The sequence below is a fragment of the Calypte anna genome, chromosome 1 (genome assembly GCF_003957555.1).
Source record: "Calypte anna isolate BGI_N300 chromosome 1, bCalAnn1_v1.p, whole genome shotgun sequence".
Classification (NCBI taxonomy): Eukaryota; Metazoa; Chordata; class Aves; order Apodiformes; family Trochilidae; genus Calypte; species Calypte anna.
In genome coordinates, this window is record NC_044244.1 from 33,371,577 (window position 1) to 33,390,885 (window position 19,309).

General features: G+C 41.1%; 1 protein-coding gene across 1 annotated transcript in view; it reads left to right on the forward strand.

Moving 5' to 3' along the window:
* The first annotated feature begins 575 nt into the window (after positions 1-575).
* The window catches only part of TBC1D30 (TBC1 domain family member 30), a 53,471-nt gene continuing 34,737 nt past the window's right edge, over positions 576-19,309 (forward strand). The window contains exons 1-2 of the mRNA XM_030445280.1: positions 576-831; positions 3,711-3,875. Of these exons, the coding sequence (XP_030301140.1) occupies positions 576-831; positions 3,711-3,875 (421 nt within the window). The remainder of the gene's footprint in view (positions 832-3,710; positions 3,876-19,309) is intronic.

Genomic DNA, 19,309 nt, shown 5'->3' on the forward strand with positions numbered 1-19,309 from the left:
GGCACCGATCCCCCATGCGAGCCCCAGGCGTGCCCAGCCCCGGTGTCCGTGCAGACGCCGCCACCATCTCGCCTTTAAGTTGTTTTATGGTGTCTGAGAGCTGCACAGTTACAGTCTCACGGTTACATCACTGAAGTTGTGCCCGGCATTGCCTCACGTCTCGGCCTTACGAGAAGGAGGCGCCGGGCGCTACAAGAACCAGACCGCCGCTCGGGGCTGCCCCAAGCACGGCCAAGGGAGCAGGAGGGGGACAGACACCCGGACGGGGGTCACCTCCGTGGCAGTCGCACCGCAGCGGGGACGAGACCCGGAGGTTCACCGCTTTGAAGGGAAGCGAGACGAGGCGAGCCCGCCCTCCCCGCCCCTCAGCAGGTGCGGCGCCCGCCCGCCGCCGGCCTCTACCACGCTGCGCGGTGCGCAGGGAGAGAGTCGAGCCGGGTGCGGCACTCCTGCCTCCGGGGGAAATTCCAGCCGGCCTGGGCCGTCCCGCCCTCCCCCGCGTCTCGCCGTGGAACGGGCCGAGCCCGGAACTGGGCTCTGGCGGCGGCGCCAGGGTGCCGGACGGCTGCGGAGGGATGGAGGTGGGAGAAGCGGGGCGGTGCGGCAGGGCGGGTAGCAGCGCCGACAGCCTGGCCGAGGAGGAAGAGGAGGATGAGGACGAGGAGGGTTCTAGCGGCGGCCGGTCCAGCCGCACCTCGTCCCTGGTGAGCGGGCTGCTGACCGAGCTGTACAGCGCCGCCGAGGCGGCCGCCCCCTCGAGCAGCGCCCGCTCCCGCGTCCTCCGGGAGCTGCAGCAGCGGCCGAGCCAGGTCAAGTACCTGCGGCTGAAAGGTACAGCCCGCTCTGCCCTGCTCTGTCCTGTTCTGCCCTGCCTTGCCCTGCTCTGCTGTGGCCGCCTCCCCGCTGCCACCGCTCCGCCGAGCCTGCGATCTGCCCTTGTCGCCTCGCTTTCCTCCTCTGTGCCTGCAGGGAGCCCAGCTCACTGGTCACGGTCCCTTCTTCCCGCCCGCCTCACCTGCACGCAGTTGTGTCTCTGTCTGGAGATGTCTTCCATTATTTGTTGGAGCAGCCCCTGTGCGTGGCCGTCTCTCCCCGAAGTTTCCCGTGCACGGTGGGCTGATGCCTCCTTCAAACCAAGGCTGCGTGCGCTGTTCCCCCTTTTTGGTTTTGGGTTCCGTAGGAGTAAAGAGGGGGTCACTTGCTGCCAGTTTCTGGGGAAGGTAGTGCAAGCTTTTGTGCTTCTTTAAGTTCAGGGCTTTTCTGAGCAAGGAATCGATGAGCCCTTTCCTCCCTTCCTTTCTCCCTTTTTTTCCTAAGCTAGAAGAGATATCCTGTGTCGTAAGACATTGCTGTTTTGGTTTTTGTTGGGTTTTTTTCTGGTCCTTTTAGTTCTAGCGGATCTAAACCTGGAAATTATAAAGTTTATTTGCAGGTAAGCATGTGTTCCAGTGGAAAAAACCCACCCAAACAGGTGTATTAAAAAAAAAAGAAAGTAAATGTAATAGTCAACAAACTCTAAATAAAACTATTAAAGAATTCTTGTTAAAGCTAAGTAGCCATAACACTTCTTGTTTGTGAAAGAATTAGACTTGCAACTCCATGCTGACCTGGTGAGGAATGAGGAGAGCTGTACAAAGGCCTTTTGTCTCCTGATGTTCAATCATGCTTGGTTTTGACAAGGAAAAAAAATCAGGAGGTGAATAAACGTGCCTGTTCTTCAGATCTGTACAAACAGCTTTCTCCTTCTGTGTTCAGCGTAATGAAATGATATGCCATCTGATGGTACAGGATGTAGCTTGAGTTCTTCTGTGTCCTGTGGCAATTTGGGACTCAAGAAGAAATCTGCTTTTTCAGGAATATGTTTTGTAGAAATTAAACTCATTAATTTTGCTGCCAAGTTAATTGTTTTTACAGGGACATCTATCTGGCTTGAGCAGGAAAGAATAAAATTCAGCTCACTAATTTTGTAGTCATGGTACAATTCAGTAGGAATGCATCTCTATTTTTTTTCTTCTAAAAATCCATGGATGTTTAAATCACCTCCATGATACAGGTGATTAGGAGTTGAAGCTGAGCAGCAGGTGCTGAAAGAGGGGTAGAGTCTATAGAACACGGGGCTTTTTTTACCAGTGACTCCCCTCCCTTGCAGTCATATCTTGCTCTTCGCTATCCTGTGACTGTCATTTCAGCCATACCTGTCCTTTAGGCTCAGAATTACTGAAAAAGTCTTACTCTATGAGCTGCTAACAGCAGCTTTTCCTGGATGCAGTAATATTTCTTCTCATTGGATCAGATAGCAAAGTCTGTATTTCTTTGAGTGATTTTTCTTTTTTCCTTTCCCTTTTTCCTTTCCCTTTTTCCTTTCCCTTTTTCCTTTCCCTTTTTCCTTTCCCTTTTTCCTTTCCCTTTTTCCTTTCCCTTTTTCCTTTCCCTTTTTCCTTTCCCTTTTTCCTTTCCCTTTTTCCTTTCCCTTTTTCCTTTCCCTTTTTCCTTTCCCTTTTTCCTTTCCCTTTTCCTTTCCCTTTTTCCTTTCCCTTTTTCCTTTCCCTTTTTCCTTTCCCTTTTCCTTTCCCTTTTTCCTTTCCCTTTTCCTTTCCCTTTTTCCTTTCCCTTTTTCCTTTCCCTTTTTCCTTTCCCTTTTTCCTTTCCCTTTTTCCTTTCCCTTTTTTTTCCTTTCCCTTTTTCCTTTCCCTTTTTCCTTTCCCTTTTTCCTTTCCCTTTTTCCTTTCCCTTTTTCCTTTCCCTTTTTCCTTTCCCTTTTCCTTTCCCTTTTCCTTCCCTTTTTTTTTCCTTTTCTTGTCTTTTTTTTTTTCTTTTTTTTCTTTCTTTTTTTTTTTTTTTTCACCCCCAGCATCAGGGGGGCATGGTTAGATTGAAAGTAATAGGATTTGCAAACACAGCCAGAGATAACAGACAGCCTCTCAGATGCTAGTAGCAAGCTGTTACCAGGCTATTACAGGAAAGAGATGAAGAGGTCAGCATGTGATAGGCAAGACCCAAGCTTTCATTGGTGGGGTGTGTGTGCACCTCTGAGAACAGAGTAGAAGATTAAAAAAAAAAAAAAAAGCACTTAAGACATCTCCCCAACAAATCCTTTTTCTCCTGGACCTGAAGCTCACCATGTGGGGGATGACAGGAATAATAGGAGTAAGCAGAGACAGTCTGATGAACTAAGGGGGTCTGGTGACACTGTGACAGTAGAAATAGTTGTGGCTGCAACTGAAGCCACCTAGTTTGCATCTTAGTAAAAAGAGTTCAAGAGTTTCTTGCTTAGAGCTTATCCTGGAGTTGCATTTCTGGCTTTGCAGGCAGCTTCTTGAACATGTTTCTCAGTTACCATTTGTTTATTCCCCATGCACATTTTCCAAAGACTTCTGGAAGGTACTGTACTTAAAATTTACCCCCGATTGTACTACCGTAAGGGTATTCCAGCTACTTCTGTGACAGTGTTTCCAGTTTATCCCAGTGTAATAATTAAGATTCATGCACTGTGCAGTAAGTGGAAGTACTTCAGTTTAAAAGAAAATGAAAGACTTTGGCTCAGGATCCTGGAAATGGTTGTTAATGAGAATTATGCCAGTCTGTAGAACTTGTAATTTAAGGAAAGTTTGTGTATGTAAATGCCCATGGGGCAAGTCTCTGCATGTCAACTACAACAAGCTGCAAATGTTTTGGTTGGTACTAAAGTTGTTTTCTCTGCTTATTGGCAGATGTCGATGAATTAGCAACTATAAAACGAGAACTGAATTACAGAATTTCTGTTCAGTCAGCAAAGTTGCTTCGTCTTCTGAAGCAGAAAGACAGACTTGTACATAAAGTCCAGAAGAACTGTGATATTGTCACAGCTTGTTTACAAGCAGTTTCCCAGAAACGACGTAAGTACTTGCTCTGTACACGTGTAGTAGTGTAAGTGGTTTGTTTCATCAGTGTGGACAGTATTCATTTAAGCCCTTGCTCTGGGTTTAAAGTCAAGAGGCCATGCTATGCTACCTGTGACTGACTTCCAGGGGTGTCAGTGGCACCTGGGAGCAGATAAAGTCCAACTAGCTCAGCTGGTTATGCTGTGATAGCCTCAGCTTTGTGTGTTGGGTGGCAGCCTTACCATAGGTTGTCTGCCAGGCTTTTTAAGCTTTGCTTTCCATAAAGAGCAAGTTGAATTTTTTTGTGTGTGTGCATGCTGTGTTTCACTGTGTGCTTTCATACATTTCTAAGGGAGATGCTGGAAGTGGAAATTCGTACTGAGAACTGTAGACAGCATATGCAAGTGTCTTCCCAGAGCATAGAATCGTAGAAAGTTAGGGGTTGGAAGGGACCTCAGAAGATCATCTAGTCCAACCCCCCTTGCCAGAGCAGGGTCACCTACAGCAGGTCACACAGGAACACATCCAGGTGTGGGCTTTGAATGCCTCCAGAGAAGGAGCATTGTTAGCAATGCATAGCTCCTTTATATTGAGTTCATTTAAGATGAAGAGTATTAGTAAAAACAAGCCTACTTTCCCAAACCCCTTTATCATCATCTGTGGTTTTGGGGTTTCAGAGAGAGTACGTGGAAAAGAGCAGAAATGTTGCTGTTGAATTGTTTGGCCTTTTCTTTCGGCACACTGAAACCTTTTTATTTAACTCGGCAAAGTTGTCATCTAAAGATAGGCTGAAGTGCTTTTAGTTCTGCTAAAGTGAAACTTCTAATGTTGTATGTAAAATCAAATAGAAATTATATCTTTAGAAAGGACACATGATAATAACCTAATGTTACCTGTCTTATTTTTTCATTAACATGCAGCGTGACAGAAATGTTCAGGTACAGTAAATAAAGCATGATCTTACTGTAGTGGCATGTGTTAATGTAGTTTAGTCAAGGGTTTGGCTATTACTGTGAAACTTGAAGCATTTAAAAGTGTTCCTTTGTTTTACTTAAACCTAGCATGAAAGGTCTTGGCTCTCATGCCCTGTGTAGGCACATTTCTTCTCACCTGCTCTTTCTTTCTCAACATCACCTTGATAATTGAATCCTCAGTGCCATACACTTAAGTGTATGTTGTAGTCTCCTTTTAAGTGGGACTAACTTGAATTTTGCATGTGTTTAAGTATTTAGAAGATTTGACTGTAAATTCTTAAGGGCTGAGCATTTTGATCTCATTTGTTAGGTAAAAACTATTGACTGGAAGGGATATGGGATTTCATCCTAAATATTAATGTGTTTATACTAAATAAATGGGGCATAATGTTTAAAATGTGCTAGTAACAACTGAAATAGCAGAAGTTTTAAAGTAATGCTGTTTATTGCCTAAAATCTATGCGTGTGCAGGCAGGTTTAGGTCTGTGTAGGTCTGCCTATTATCTCTCTTTAAGTTAGATATTTTTATTATTGATACAGCATATTTTTACCTAGTGTTAATTTTCAGTTTGTATTTCTGAAAATCCAGATGCATGTGTTCCAGAGCACAAAACCCCCTAGTTATTTGTTGCTTTAAGATCTAATCTGAAGCCCCTGGGTTTTGTTGACTGATTCCTGATATCTTCAGTTGCTTTGGAATAGATTCAGACTCTGTTTTTATTCCTCAATGTAAATGTACTAGCACTATACAGAGAATGCAGGAATAAGCTTTTGCTGTAAGATGTAGAACTTTAGATTTCCTGGTAATCATGTCTTTAACCAATGTTTGATCAACAGCTGTCCAAAGGCAGGTATAACTTTATTCTTGCCTTTGTACCCTTTCCTGTGTCATTGTATTAGGAGTCCCTGTGTGGGATATAATGAATCAAACTCAGGAGGTGATCCAGTAGGGTAATTCCTTCTGTATCAGTGCCCTGTTACCAGTCTCTACAGAGGGTGGTAGAAGTGAATGGACAGGAGAAGGTGATAACTTAGCAGCTTGTGAAGTGCAGCTTCTGAATTTGTAGTTAAATCCTAAAATACCAGCAAAACTGTTATGCTAGCAGCATAAAGATGTATTTTCTCCCCTTTTAACTTAAAAACCCCCAAACATTTAATATGGTAGAACATTAAAGAGTGCATACTTCTCCCTTTGGTCAAAAATGTAATAGATTTTTCTGCTCTCTAAAGCCTTTGTAACTAGACTAGACTACCAAGTCATTTTTAAATATCAAAAACATATTTTAAATATTCAAAACACTATTATTAATTTCTACAAGTTTTTGTTGTTCCAGGTTCTTCTGATGGTAGCATATGCTTGCAGTATGTTTTGTGCTGTAAAGCTTTATAATGTGCTTTCATGTACAGCATTAACACTATGATATCCTGTAGTACTAAAATCTTTAACAAGCATGGAAAAGTTGTTAATAAATTTCTCCTTTTAAAGTATGTTTTTTAGTGGCAACTCAAAATTTCTTGTTGTGTTATCACTAATTCTAATTCAAAATACAAGTGGTTCTTCAACTGAATTATATAGTTTTATGGTATCTTTATACTGCTGTCCCCACATATGGTGAAAAATCTGTGTAGATGTAGAACTCTAGTTTTATGTTAACCTTAAGTTCACGTTCAGATGTTTGAATGCTACTTTTAGCAATCTTCACAGACCAAATGGTGCTTTAGGAAGGGATGGAAATTCTGTCTTGGTGCTTTACTCTGGCTTTGTCAGACCCTTTTTTAATATTGCCTGACAAATTCACTCCTAGGGGCAACTTCAGCTAGTTAGGAAATTACGGGGCTGATAAATTAGGTAACTTTCATTTTGGTAACATTCTTTTACCCAAATTTAAAATAATTCAGTGAAGAAAAGCAGTAAGAGAGAAATCACAGTGATGGCCTGATGGCAAACATGGCTTCTAGGCACACATTTCTCTTATTGTAGTGATTCTGACTTATTTGGCATAACATGACATAAGTTTGTTCTGTAGCATTGTGAGATACTTCAAATCTGTCTTAGAAAGCAGAGTGTTTTATGCACTTATGTATATAATTAGAGAGAAGCAGAATTCGTTAAAAAATAAATCAAGGCTTTGCACCTATCGTCTTAATACTATGCAAAAGACATCTCATTCTTTTATCTCTTCCTGTATGTTATATAGTGACATCTTGCTTATATTACTAAAAATATTTTGACTGATCAAATTGCAAGCGAGCAGTCCCTTGAATCATAAATTTTGATTACCTTTTAATTAAAAAAAATAAGCATATAGTATCCATAAAATATTGATAAGTAAAATAATCCAGCTCAACTGTAGCTCAGTCTGGCTGAAAGTGAGCAGGAGTGTTTCAGTCTTATTCAATATAAAAGAAGATGAAGAGATAGTAACATAAAGTTATTTAATATTCTCTTGTGTTTTTGATGGAGAAATAATTTTAGTGTAACATTTCACAAAGAGATCACTAACTTGGTGGTTTGTATGTATAATAACTTTCAGTGAGTCTCGTGTTCAGAAATACTATGATTAAAATTAAGTAGTACTGTTCTGTATTGACTCCTGTATAGAATTCCTAAAGATAACAATAAAGATTAGCTTTCTAGTTTTTCTTCTCTTCCTCCTGCTTTGATTTGGTGCAGGACCAGTAGAGGGAGACATATGTTTTATTTTGTGCAGAGGTAGGGGTGTATCTCTGGTTTTCATAAGCTGGTGGCTTTCACATCCTTTCCTTAAACGTGAAGGGAAGTGCTTTACAAATGTGGTCAGGCAATAAAAAGATTTAAAGTCAGTCTGTCAAATAAATGTTGTTCCCAAAGGCCCCATATATGAAGTAGTTGAAAAATGGTGACAAATGGCTTACTAATTATAACTGAGACCATCAATTCCCACGTTGTTGTGGAGGCTATTCAGAAGCTTCTGATTGAGAGAGCTGAATTGTTTGAAGTCTAGCTACAGAAATTCAAAGGTTTAGGTATGCACTTATTAGGAATACTTGGGATCTCTTTGAATGCATCTTAATGGGATAGAAAAGCAGCACAAGCTGGCATCATTGGAGCACAGATTGGTGGCCTTGTGTTTCCAGTGAGTGGACAGAGTTGCCTGGTAGGAAGCCAGGCTATGAAGTCTTCTCAAGTTCTGAGAATATGCAATTGCCTTTATAGCATCAGCTCTTCTCACAGTGTGTGGAACTCACGCAGAGGAAATGGGGAAAGCCTTTGCTGAGGTTGTAGTTATATGAGTTGGTTAGGAGAGGACTGGGCCAGATCATCATCATCATCATCAGGTGTATCTGGATAAGTGCAACTTAGATATGCAAAAGTACTTGCACGTTTAGATTAAACTTCTGTTTTCTTTCTCCACATTCCCTCCAATCAAAGTTTCTCTTTAGCTTCAGTCCTGGTGCATCTGTGTACCCTATCCCATCTTCCATTTTTTACCCCTCTTCCTAAATCTTTATTGGCTTTTCTCACTTGATCCCAGTCTTTAAATACTGGGTTTCTCAGCCCTGTTCCATTTTCCCCTCTTTGTGTCTTTTCTACCCTACAATGTCTACCACTGGTTCTCAGTCACTCTACTCCCTATCTGTGGGGTTTCCTCATGTTGTTCCTTGGTCTCCCTTGTCTTTTTCCTGAATGCAATAATTACCTACTCACCTGTTTTCTCTGTCCCTCAACATTTGTTATAAAACCTAGAGAGACATTCACAAATTTTAGTACATAGGATGAAAATTTGGTTAAAGGTATAAAACCAGCTTTAATACAAAATACTGTGGACTGTTAACACAGGTAATATTGGTTTGGTTGACCTTGAACTTTGTAAGGAGTAAAGTTTTTCACAGTGGAAACAAGCAGCCATTGGAATAATTTCCCCTGGGAAGCAGTGGATTCCTCAACATTTGACAGTTAAGAATCATCTGGACAGGATGCTGGGACACCTTGTCTGGACAACACTTAGGCCATGAAAGTTTGGAGGCCCTTCTGACCTACTATTTTATGGTTCTATCATCTGATCATTCTGGATCAGATATCTTGGAGCATGGGGCAAACCCTTGTGTAACTGTGTAATAATTCGTGCAGGTCAAATTTTGCACATGGCTTTTCTGACTGGTCCCACTCAGTTCCCAGGAATTTGATGAACTATTGCAGTTACATAAGTATGCTTTAACCTGGAACACCTCAACTGCTTTGTTTTTTGGTTTTTTTTCTTTATGAAGGACTGAATTACTCAGTGAATGCTGCTACTGTGGCCTATACTAGTAGGGGTAGTCTTGTCTCAGACACTCCAGCTCCTGGATCTCTGGGATTATATAATTTATTAATTAGGGAGCTTGTATTTGCTTTTCATCTTCCTCACTTTATTGCCTGAAATATATATTGAGGAGAGGATGTTCTGTATTAAAAATTAAAAATATTAAAGTCTGTGCAGTGTTGCATTTGCAATTAAAAGAGAGACTGTGTGCTTGCTGTGCTCATCTTCAACTTTAATTCAAATTTCCAAGTGGGTGTGAAACAGGTAATTCACCTAGACAACTACGTCTCATTTTCAAAGTGTTCATCTGATACATTTTAAATTTAATTCAGTAGCTCTCATGTTTGAAGCCAAAGAAATCTGCTTCAGTAACTTTTATGGCAATAACTATTAAATTGATCTATCAAAAATACACTCCTCCTTTGATGCAGCTGAAATAGGAGGTATACTTCTTTTGGAGCCTGATTTCATGTGAGTCATCCTCAAATGACTCAATTGGCTGCATTCTTCATTTCAGTAGCTTTCCTATTACTTCATCTGGTTTTGTGTGCTTGGTCTCTGTCCTTCGTGGGTGCTAATGAATTGGATCCTTTAAGTTGATGCTGTGGCTTTTTGAAATGCATACTTGAGAAATGTTTCTCGTGGATACTTTTGTTTTTCCTAATGAATTGTTCTTAATTTGGTTCTACCTGATATTTTGTCCTTTGAAGCCTTTTGGGAGAGAAAGGGAGACGGAACTAAACCTAATTGTAAACCAAATTGTGAACTTGAAAATATCATAATCACCTTAAGTTGTTTGTATAAGCTGTGTCCAAAGATAGGCTGAATTTTCTTGATAGTCAGTTGCCTACTTGTAGCAATAAATGCCTAAATAAATAGAATGTTGCTGTTGATTTTTACTTCTTGCCATTTTCATAAAACACTTATGCTGCATAGACTCTCTCATAGAGCTTAATCTGTTACTTGTGACTCAGCATGTGGAGGTGGGCTGACAACTGTTTAGTAAGGATTTTGTAATCCTTTTGATTTTTTGTGCTGGTTTGCAAGTAATGGGACAGTTAGTAAAAGAGGCAAGCTCTGTGCTTAGGGATGCCAGAACTTGTCTCAGTAGGGATGGTAGCTGTGCACTTGGTCCTGAAGCTTCATTGGGCCACTGGGCAGGAGTTCTTTTGATCTGGACAGTGAAATTCACCTGCCAGTCCATTAGGTATGGGCTATGTACAAGGACAAATGGCTGTAGATGTGTGATCTTAACTGACATGTTCACTGATATCCAGAATTATTCATAAATTGTGTGAGGCCTAAAAATATTACTGGAGAACCTTTCAATATAACTGCCTATTGTGGTGAATACAAAATAAAATGCTGTTTGATTATTGTATTTTACTCAGCTTCAGCCAGCCAAGATTCTGGAAAATCTGAAAGCTTGTTCTATTGCAGTGGGAGCCAGGACTGGGAAGAATTACTTGGCTTTTAACACTGGGCTTGGAGGAGAAGGAGGAGGAGTGCAAAGAGTGTTGTTCATTGCTGTATGCCAGGTTATGGAGAAAGGTTTCAATGAGTAGGTGTGTGTTGTGTTCAGTATTTGGTGATGTAAATTAGATTGTGTGTTCTGGATGTCTGTTAGTGAGTCTGAAAGAAAAAAGAGAAGAGTGTTATCAGGCATAATACCAGCAGTGTAGAACACTGAACAAGATGGTGTTGCTTTGCAGGGGCAATGATCTGTGATTTAAAATGCCATTGGGAGTTTGCTATCATAGCATTTTATGCAGTTTTGGAAGTGAGAAAGAAAGAGGCTGAATTTGGTGTTGATTTGGTCATATCTCAACTGAAAAGTTATTGTGGTCTGTGCCACAGCAGAATATCAAATACAAAAGATGGCAAGAACTAGTGCCTAAAGCAGCATAAAACCTGGAAATCCTCACTTTGAGGGAAATTCTCCTTTAAGAATACAGCAACAAAAATATCTTGTTCCGGCATGAAATAAAACACCCACTCACAGAAGTCAATTGCTTAAGTTGTGAAAGGTTACATTTTGAACTAAAAAGCGTTGTTCAGATTTTGATACCTCACCCTTTTTCCTTTCATGTTATATAATGACACGTTTTCAAGTAAGATGTTAAAATGTTTAATCCAAAAAAGAGTAAAAATTGTGCTTTTAGCGTTTGGAAATATGTTTTCATCAAAGATAACATTCTGCTGTGAAGGTCTTTGCTCTCCACAAGGTGTTATTTCATGACAGAGCTTTCCATTGAAGTGGTTCCAGCTCCTCCAGGTTCATGGAGGTCTTCCTGAGAACATGTGGCCAGCAATCTCTCCAGCTCATTCCTTGCTGCTCAACGCTGGGATTGCCAGGCTGGTTTAGGGAGCTGAGATGCCAACTCACATTCCTAATCCATATGTTTTCCATCTATCTCTTTAGGGATTATATGAAGTTTTATTTTCCTGTGTAAGATATTCCCTACTATGCTGCTTTGTCCCTACCTCTCACTACTGAAATGTCTTACCACCATCAAAATGTCTTACCTCCATCAAAAATACCTCCTTGTCCCATCCTAACAATACCATCTCATATTCTGTCGTTGGCTAAAAATTGCCAAAACTGCTTATATCTTGGGCTCCTTCAGCCCCATTCTTCAGGATTTAACTAAGCAAACTTCCTTGGTGGCTGCCTTGACTAGTTTCAGGTTCCAGAGGTAGATTTGTTTTTCTTAAAAACCTGGGAGACTGACCAGGGCCTAGCTACTTTCAGTTTCAAGTGACAATGGACAGTGTTCAGGATCAGCAGATGGTATAAGAATATACCAAACTGCCATGTTTTTCCTTTAAATATGGTTCCACTGTTACTTTCTGAAATGGGCTGCATTCAGAGTTGAGATCAATGCTGTTGGTAAATTCCTGGGTACACTGTGGAGCTTGCTAACTAAGAGATGGCCTCCTTGAAGGAGGTGCTACCTGCTGGCTCACTGCTGTTGCCCATTTCTCAGTGGAGTGAGCTGCTGTCTCTGGAGGGGTGGGATTCTCCCAGGAAAGGGAGATGCCAGGGATTTAGAGCCAGGTGGGAGCTGAGCATCATGATCAGCTGAATTCAAGGTCTTGTCTCTTGAGAGGAGAGAGCCTTCAGCTGCTGGTTGCCTTCTGCTTGTTGAGCCCTAAATGAGCCTCAGAGAGAAGCAAGGAGCTGTAGATTGTCTGATTGATAGCATCTTGTGCCAGGCAGGTGGCTGCCAAGTGCAGCAGCTTGTTATCTGGGAGACAGCAGCCTAAAGGTGTGTGGTGAGACCTGGAAAACCCTGGTGAATCAGCCATGGTGTCCAACCTTCTATAGCCTGGGCCCCGTGAAATTCAGACCCATACCTCTGCATCCTTCCTTCTCACTCTGCTTTGACAACTTGTCCTGGGAAATGTCAGACATCTGGAGTGAGGGCAAATGGGGCTAAGCTGAATTTTCTAAAGTCTGTCACGTAGGCATGTTCTCAAGTTGGTCTTTGCTGCTGCACTGAAAGGAGCACTTGTAATGGTTACCTGAGGTGGTGAGAGCATCAGCCACTGCTTATCTAGCTGCAACTATTTTACTCCCTTCCCCTCCCAAGTAGTTCTACAGTATTTTTGGGGGTGTTATTTAGAAACTTGATGGGATAGTAATAACTGAATATGGTTACAGTATTAAAAAAATCACTCCTGCAGAATAAATACTTCATTGCTTATCATGGAGCTGAACAGTTAATTCAGTAAATCCTTCTGTACGAGCTAATCTGGCTGCTGAGTCTAGGCTTAGTTTGCAACAAAAAAATGCAGATTGTTCAGTATATTAATGTGTAAATTGCAGAATCATTACCAAGTTCTCATTCTGCAACATTTGTTGTATGATGTTGTAAATATTGTTTGTCAGTGTGCTAGCAGCTGTGACCACAGTGATATGGTTGAGTTAGTGCTACACCTGAGATTGTATTTATTTTGGGTATGCATACAACTTGGATGTTGTTGACAGCCTGCCTTCCTTTCCATATTCCTCTGTGTAACTCTAATCCTAATGCTGTTGCAGAGTGGTAGCTGATCTTGCAGGATTAGTTTTGTGATCTATGTAGAATTTTGAGTACACTGAATTCAACAGCTGTGCCATGAAAAGTTGATGTATTTGTTGATCGTACTTGTTACATAAAATACTTCCTGAGTATTAGAAATGGGGATTTATGTGATAGGTTGTTGAGGGAAAGGGGGATGTTTTGGATTACTTGGTAGTTACCTTTTGGATTTCTTGATACACAAGTAACTTGTGGTATTTACATACTAATTTCCCTGAGCAAAGTGGTTCTCACACCAGTGATATCTTATTCCTCTGCTATTGCAGTAACTTTGGAAGGTGAGATTTGATTAGCTGGAGCTGAGGGGGGCATGCAGTCACCCAGAGGAAGGATGCTGCTGTTTGCAGACCACAACATCAGTCAGAACAGCCTGTTCTCCATCCACAGTCCCCATCAGTTGACCATGACCTCAGAAACTACTGTCAGGCACCACTGTTACCTCTGCTCATCTGCAGCTGTTCAGGTGGATACCTGTCCAGCAGTAAAGTTTGATTAGTCTCATAGCTCCCTGAAAAACTGGAGAAGCTAAGGCTTTCATTTAGTCAGCCTGATTATGTTGTGGTTAAATAAGACAAGGTGCTGCTTGCCATATAGTTTTGGGAACAGCATGAAATGGAGCTGATCTGGTTCCAGCGCTGGGTGTCTTCCTGGGGTAGGGCAAATGTTGATCAGGAGGGGAGGAGTGGGGTGCCTGGCCCAGCAGAGCAAAGGTCTCAGACCACAGAGGTAGTCACACTTTGCTGTGAGATGTTCTCAACGTCCAGGATAGACCCTAGAAATTTATTGTGCAAGGAAGTAAGGCATTAGCAAGAAAGCTTTCTGTACAGCTGGAGCTTTCAAAGGCTCTGTGTGGAGGAGTGCAGATGAGTGCATTTGCATTTCACCAATCCTTTGGGCTCTTCTGAACCAGTGACATTCCTGCAGGTAGTGAAAAGTCATGGCATCTATGGCTAATGCTGGACAATCAAGATGTACGGGTTTATTTGTGTGTATAAGCTCACAGTAGGGGGTGGCTGTGTGACCAATGCTATAGTACAATGTCATTGCCATCTTTAATCTTTCTCTGACAAGCTTTTGGATGGGGACACAACCTAAGAGAAAAAGTTGTGCAATTGGACTGTATGAATAATCTTTCACACTTGTCTAGCTCAGCACTATCTCCTCTTTTAGTTTTTCTGGGGATTACACTTTCGGCACACTGAAAATGCCCAGCAGGGAATGCAGCATGAAACACAGATGTGTTTTATCTCTGAATATGGCACATGCTAAATGTTCTTTGGTTGAGCTAGCCTTTGAAGAAAAGATTTCCTGGATACTGAAGATCAAATGGAAGATAACAGCTGCTTGGGATAATTAGTTCCAGGAACAGACTGATTTATAGAGCATCAGGCAGTGCTACCAGCTATGTTTCTGCAGCTTTGTGAGATAAGCTTGATGTTTGAAAACAAGATGCTAGAAAAGTGGGCTGTGAACTAAGTCTGTTTGGATCAACAGTCCTGCTTATAATTACTTACAGGAGCAGCTCTGGAGGAAGAGTTAAGCGAAAAACTCAGACCTTAAAAGGTTTTTCTCCTTGGAGCTGTTAATAACCTGAATTTGATTTACTGAGCAGTAAATGAGTGTTCCTCACATACCTTTGAAATTTTGCCAAGTTCATATTCCATGCCCATGTTACATCATCTCACTAGAACACTTTCTAAGAGGAAAGTGACACAAACCTATAATTTATATTTCTTTCTTAGAAACTGGAAACCTCTTGCTATGATTTTCCTGAAATCATAGCAGCCTGGTGCTGATCAATGTTTTCCCTTTATCCATACAGTAAATATGGACAAAATAAAGAGCATGGACACTTTTTGGTTCTTGGGTTGGATTAGACATTGTCAATAGCTAACAGTTTAATGTGGCTTTTTTTGGTGTGGTGATTGGGGTATTTTTTCTCCTTATGTTACTTCTAATTTCTTATCCTATTCAATGGTCCTTGAAAGCAGTAGCTATTGGGTCCTTGATCCTGAAGGATCCACTGAGACTAAAAGAAATCAGAATGAGGGGGTAATCAATGTACACATCTGATATTTTTTTTTAAATCTGAGGAATTAAATATTTATAATAATACCTAGACAGGCCCAGTGAAGTTAGGAACCTAATGAGCTGATCACTGGACAAACAGATGATACAAGGCTCTCTGAAAAACAAACTTTTAATGAGACAAGACCTCTTGAGATCTGGTAGAGGAATGAAGTGAGATTTCCCAGGCTGTGCAGTGGGGAATAAACAGAGCTTTGCTCTTACCAGAACTCATGCTTGCACGGGGCTGTACATGTTCCAAATCAATTTTAGTGATTCAAGACTTCAGTACTAAATGAGCCTTTGATTAACCCTAAACAGATTCAGTTCAATAACCTTGTCCTGTGAGAGTGATTTATGAACTGAAATTTTGTTATTTGAAAAGGAAGCCTGGAATAATGTTGTCGTGACTGATAACTGTTTTCTCCTCTTCATCTTGCTCACGAAATTCAGCAAAAAAACCCTCTCTGTGTCAAACTTGCTTAGATGACTAACATGCACGCTTTTTGCAGGAAGGGGAGGTGGTAGTTTGAGTTTTGTTTGCTTTGTTAGTGGCTTCCTTTTCCAACACTTGCAGAATGTGCTCTGGGAAGCTATTACCCACATGGGAGATTAAGGGAATATTGTGATCTGGAGGACCTGCAGTTACAAAAGCCTCGTGTACACACAAAACTTCATGGGCTGTTTCTTTACGGAACCAGTGGCGTCTGCAAATGGGAACCAATGTATGTGTGATCAAAGAACTGGAGGACTTCTGTACTGACTGATCAAATTGTGGTTCCAAGAGCTCTAGGAAGTTTATATTGACTTCTCTTGGAGTGAATCCCATTCCCATCCCCAACTCCAGAAAGGGTTTTGTTTCCATTCCTGTGTAACAGAGCTCTGTTTGCAGAGGCCTGAGTGTACTGGGAGAGGGAAAATCTCTGCTGCAAGCAGGAATCTCTTATCCTTGGGCAGTGCAGGAGCAGCCTGACCCTTTGTGTATCTAATGAAAGCCTTGTGCAGCCTGAGCCTAGTATTTGATGGACGTCCTTAGCATGATGGCAAATAAGTACTCAACAACATATAAAAGCTTATTTATAAAGCTGGTCCCATTCCCCTAGTGTTTCCTGGCCTAAAGCAAAGGCATTTTGTGGTTAGTAATTTTTCTAACTTCAGCAATTACTTTTTTTATCTAAGATCTTTGAAGTGTTGTGTCTGTGGATAAACCTTGTCTTGGGGACATAGGGTGGTTTTTCTTTCATTAATTATGTTGGGGGGATTAAAATCTTGTGGTTTCTGAAATAGCAGCTCAGCCTGATGAAGCTGGTGATGTACAGTGTAAAATCCAATTTCTGTTCTAGCTGCAATTCATAAGATTCTAACAAAAGAAAAGCAGCTCAGTATAGAGCTGGGAGCCTGAAATCTGCTATGAGCTCCTTTCTTCTGCAATGTTATTGAAAGTATGCCTACAAATCATACCTGTCAGATTTTTTTTCATATATTGCATTAGTTTTTCTGAAGGCTCAATGATTTGTGTTTTTTTTAAATGATCATGTAGCACTTAAGAAGACTTCTGGGGTGTGAATATTGGCCAAGATATGCATTTACTTCGTATTGTATAGCAAGGTTAGGGAACATTTAATTTTTATAGTTATGCTTTTCAGCAATATTTTATGTAGGCCTCTTCAACTGTTTTTCTTTTTAAGGTACTCCATACCAAAATAATACTTTTAATTCTGTGCTTCAGTAGAGACAGCTAATTTCTCTGATCAAAAACGGGCATTTGCTTTCTGAGACCTCGCTTCAATTCATTACTTTGTGTTTAGTTTAAAAGGTCCTGTCTATGTATTTTATCGAGCATGTAAGCACTGCTAAAGCTTTTATTCCAGTTGTTAACTCCAGACTTTATGTCGTTCGTTACTACAGCAGTTAAAATATATTGTTACTTTGCATGACATGTCTTTTACCTTGCTCATGAGATGCAATTATCTGCTTAATGTAATTTTATATGATCTGCTTTACTGTTATAGTTGGCATATGAAGGTGATGAGTAAAATAAATCTGTTCCCTGCCTTCCCCACCCCATTTCTTTTATTTTATTCCTCAGGATAAGAGAGATTTCTGTGCTCCTCAAATGGCAATTTTAACTTTAGAGTTTGTTTATACAGTTGAACCAAATTAGAAAGAAATAATATGAAACCTGGATGCTGTTTTTTAATTCACCTCTCCATCCCCATTTGACATGAGTAGATAATTCACTTACTTTTCTGTCATTTTTCTCTGATTAAGAGAAGTTGTGCATTTGAGACATAGAAAGCTTCTGCAGAAAGCTTCTGCAAACTTTTTTTGCTGGGTATACTTTTCTCCTTTTGAAAGACAACATATATACGTATAAAGAACTAGATGTAGTAGGGGACTTCACCTTGTGATTAACACACCACTTAATTGGTTTTTTTGTTTTGTTTTAAATTTATTTTATTTTTTCTTTTAATGTTTGTACATAGATTTTCACATGAGTGCTAGGTGCCAATGCTTCTCTTTTTGTCATTTGTAGATCTAGTCCAATTCTTGACCCTCATTGCTTTAATATCCAACTCAGGCTGTTCACAGCCTACTCTCTCCTCTCTTGTCACATCCCTGTGATTTCTCACTCAGTATTCCAGGTTAGCTCATGCCTCCCATCTCCATCCCACGCTTTGTTTTAAAACAAGCACCTTCTCCATTTCCCCCCATGTTGTTATTTCCTTGTATATGTTTAACCATGCTGAACTGGAGATGATGATTAAAACCTAATGCCTCAGCTCTCTTCTTGACCTTATGCCTTCGTGTGTGTCCTTTGGTACCCATCTTTGCCATGAAGTCTAGAGAAACACAATGGCAGCTCTTATATTAAGACAGCTGTTCACCATGCTTTTCAGTATCACCTCATTATCTCCTTATGCTCCTACATATGCTAATATGTTTTCTTTTCCCTTCTTTCCTTTAAAGCACACGGTCTGTTTTTTGCTCTGCTTGTACAGCACCTACTGCAATAATGCTGCAGCCCAGAATTAGGATTTATAGGCACTGCAATGAATACAAATAGCTTTAACAGAGTATCAGGCAGACTCAGTCATGCAAGTTTGTTGTCCACTGTTACTGGTATAATAAGAGGAACTAGCTTCTGTCTTGTGATCAAGCAATATGATATTTGAGTCCCCCCCCTTTTTTTTTTCCTCTACAGATAAGTTCCAAGTTAAATCTCAGCCTTGTCCTATCAGTGCAGGCACTGAGCTCTGCGTTAAGATAAAGGTTTCCACATCCCATCTATTTTGTATTGTCAGAATTAATTTTTTTTCTTCTGAAATATTTGAGATGCCTCTGCTCTGTGGTGTATGATGTTTAAAAAACATGAGTCAGTTGCTACTTTTCAGGAATTATTTCAGTTCCCTCCTGTTAAGTTCTAATGGGCCTGCAGTGAAATAGGCCACCTGTTGCAGGAAGGAGCCCTTCTTGCTCCTAGGGCTGATCCTAAGGCCTCGGGGTTTAGCCCATTCCTGGACGATGTCCTAGGGCTGTTCCTGGGGCTCCAGGATCTACCCCTTCTTGCCTGCTCCTGGGGCTCCTCGAGCTGTGGGCTTCTCCATCCTTACTGAAGAGTGAGAGCTCTGTCTGTGGGTGTCAGCTGCTCTCTTATTGGCCCCCTGTTCCTGCACATGCTCAGGAGGGAGGCCAGACACAGGTGAACCCACACCCACTCATCAATAACTCAGGGCACCTGGTCCTGTCTCACTACATTTCCCCCCCTTTTTTTTTTTTTTTTTTTTTTTTACACAGACATTTACATAGTACACAGACATTTACATAGACATTTACATATTTACATAGCACGATTTTTTATACACAAGAATACACTTACAGGATTTTTCTTCGGGCCCCGCAGGACACTCAGCTAAGAGCATCAAGGGGGCGCCGAGGGGCAGTACAAAACACACTTATACAGGATTTAGACATAGACATACAGGATTTTTACAGGATTTTTCTTCGGGCCCCGCGGGACACTCAACTAAGAGCATCGA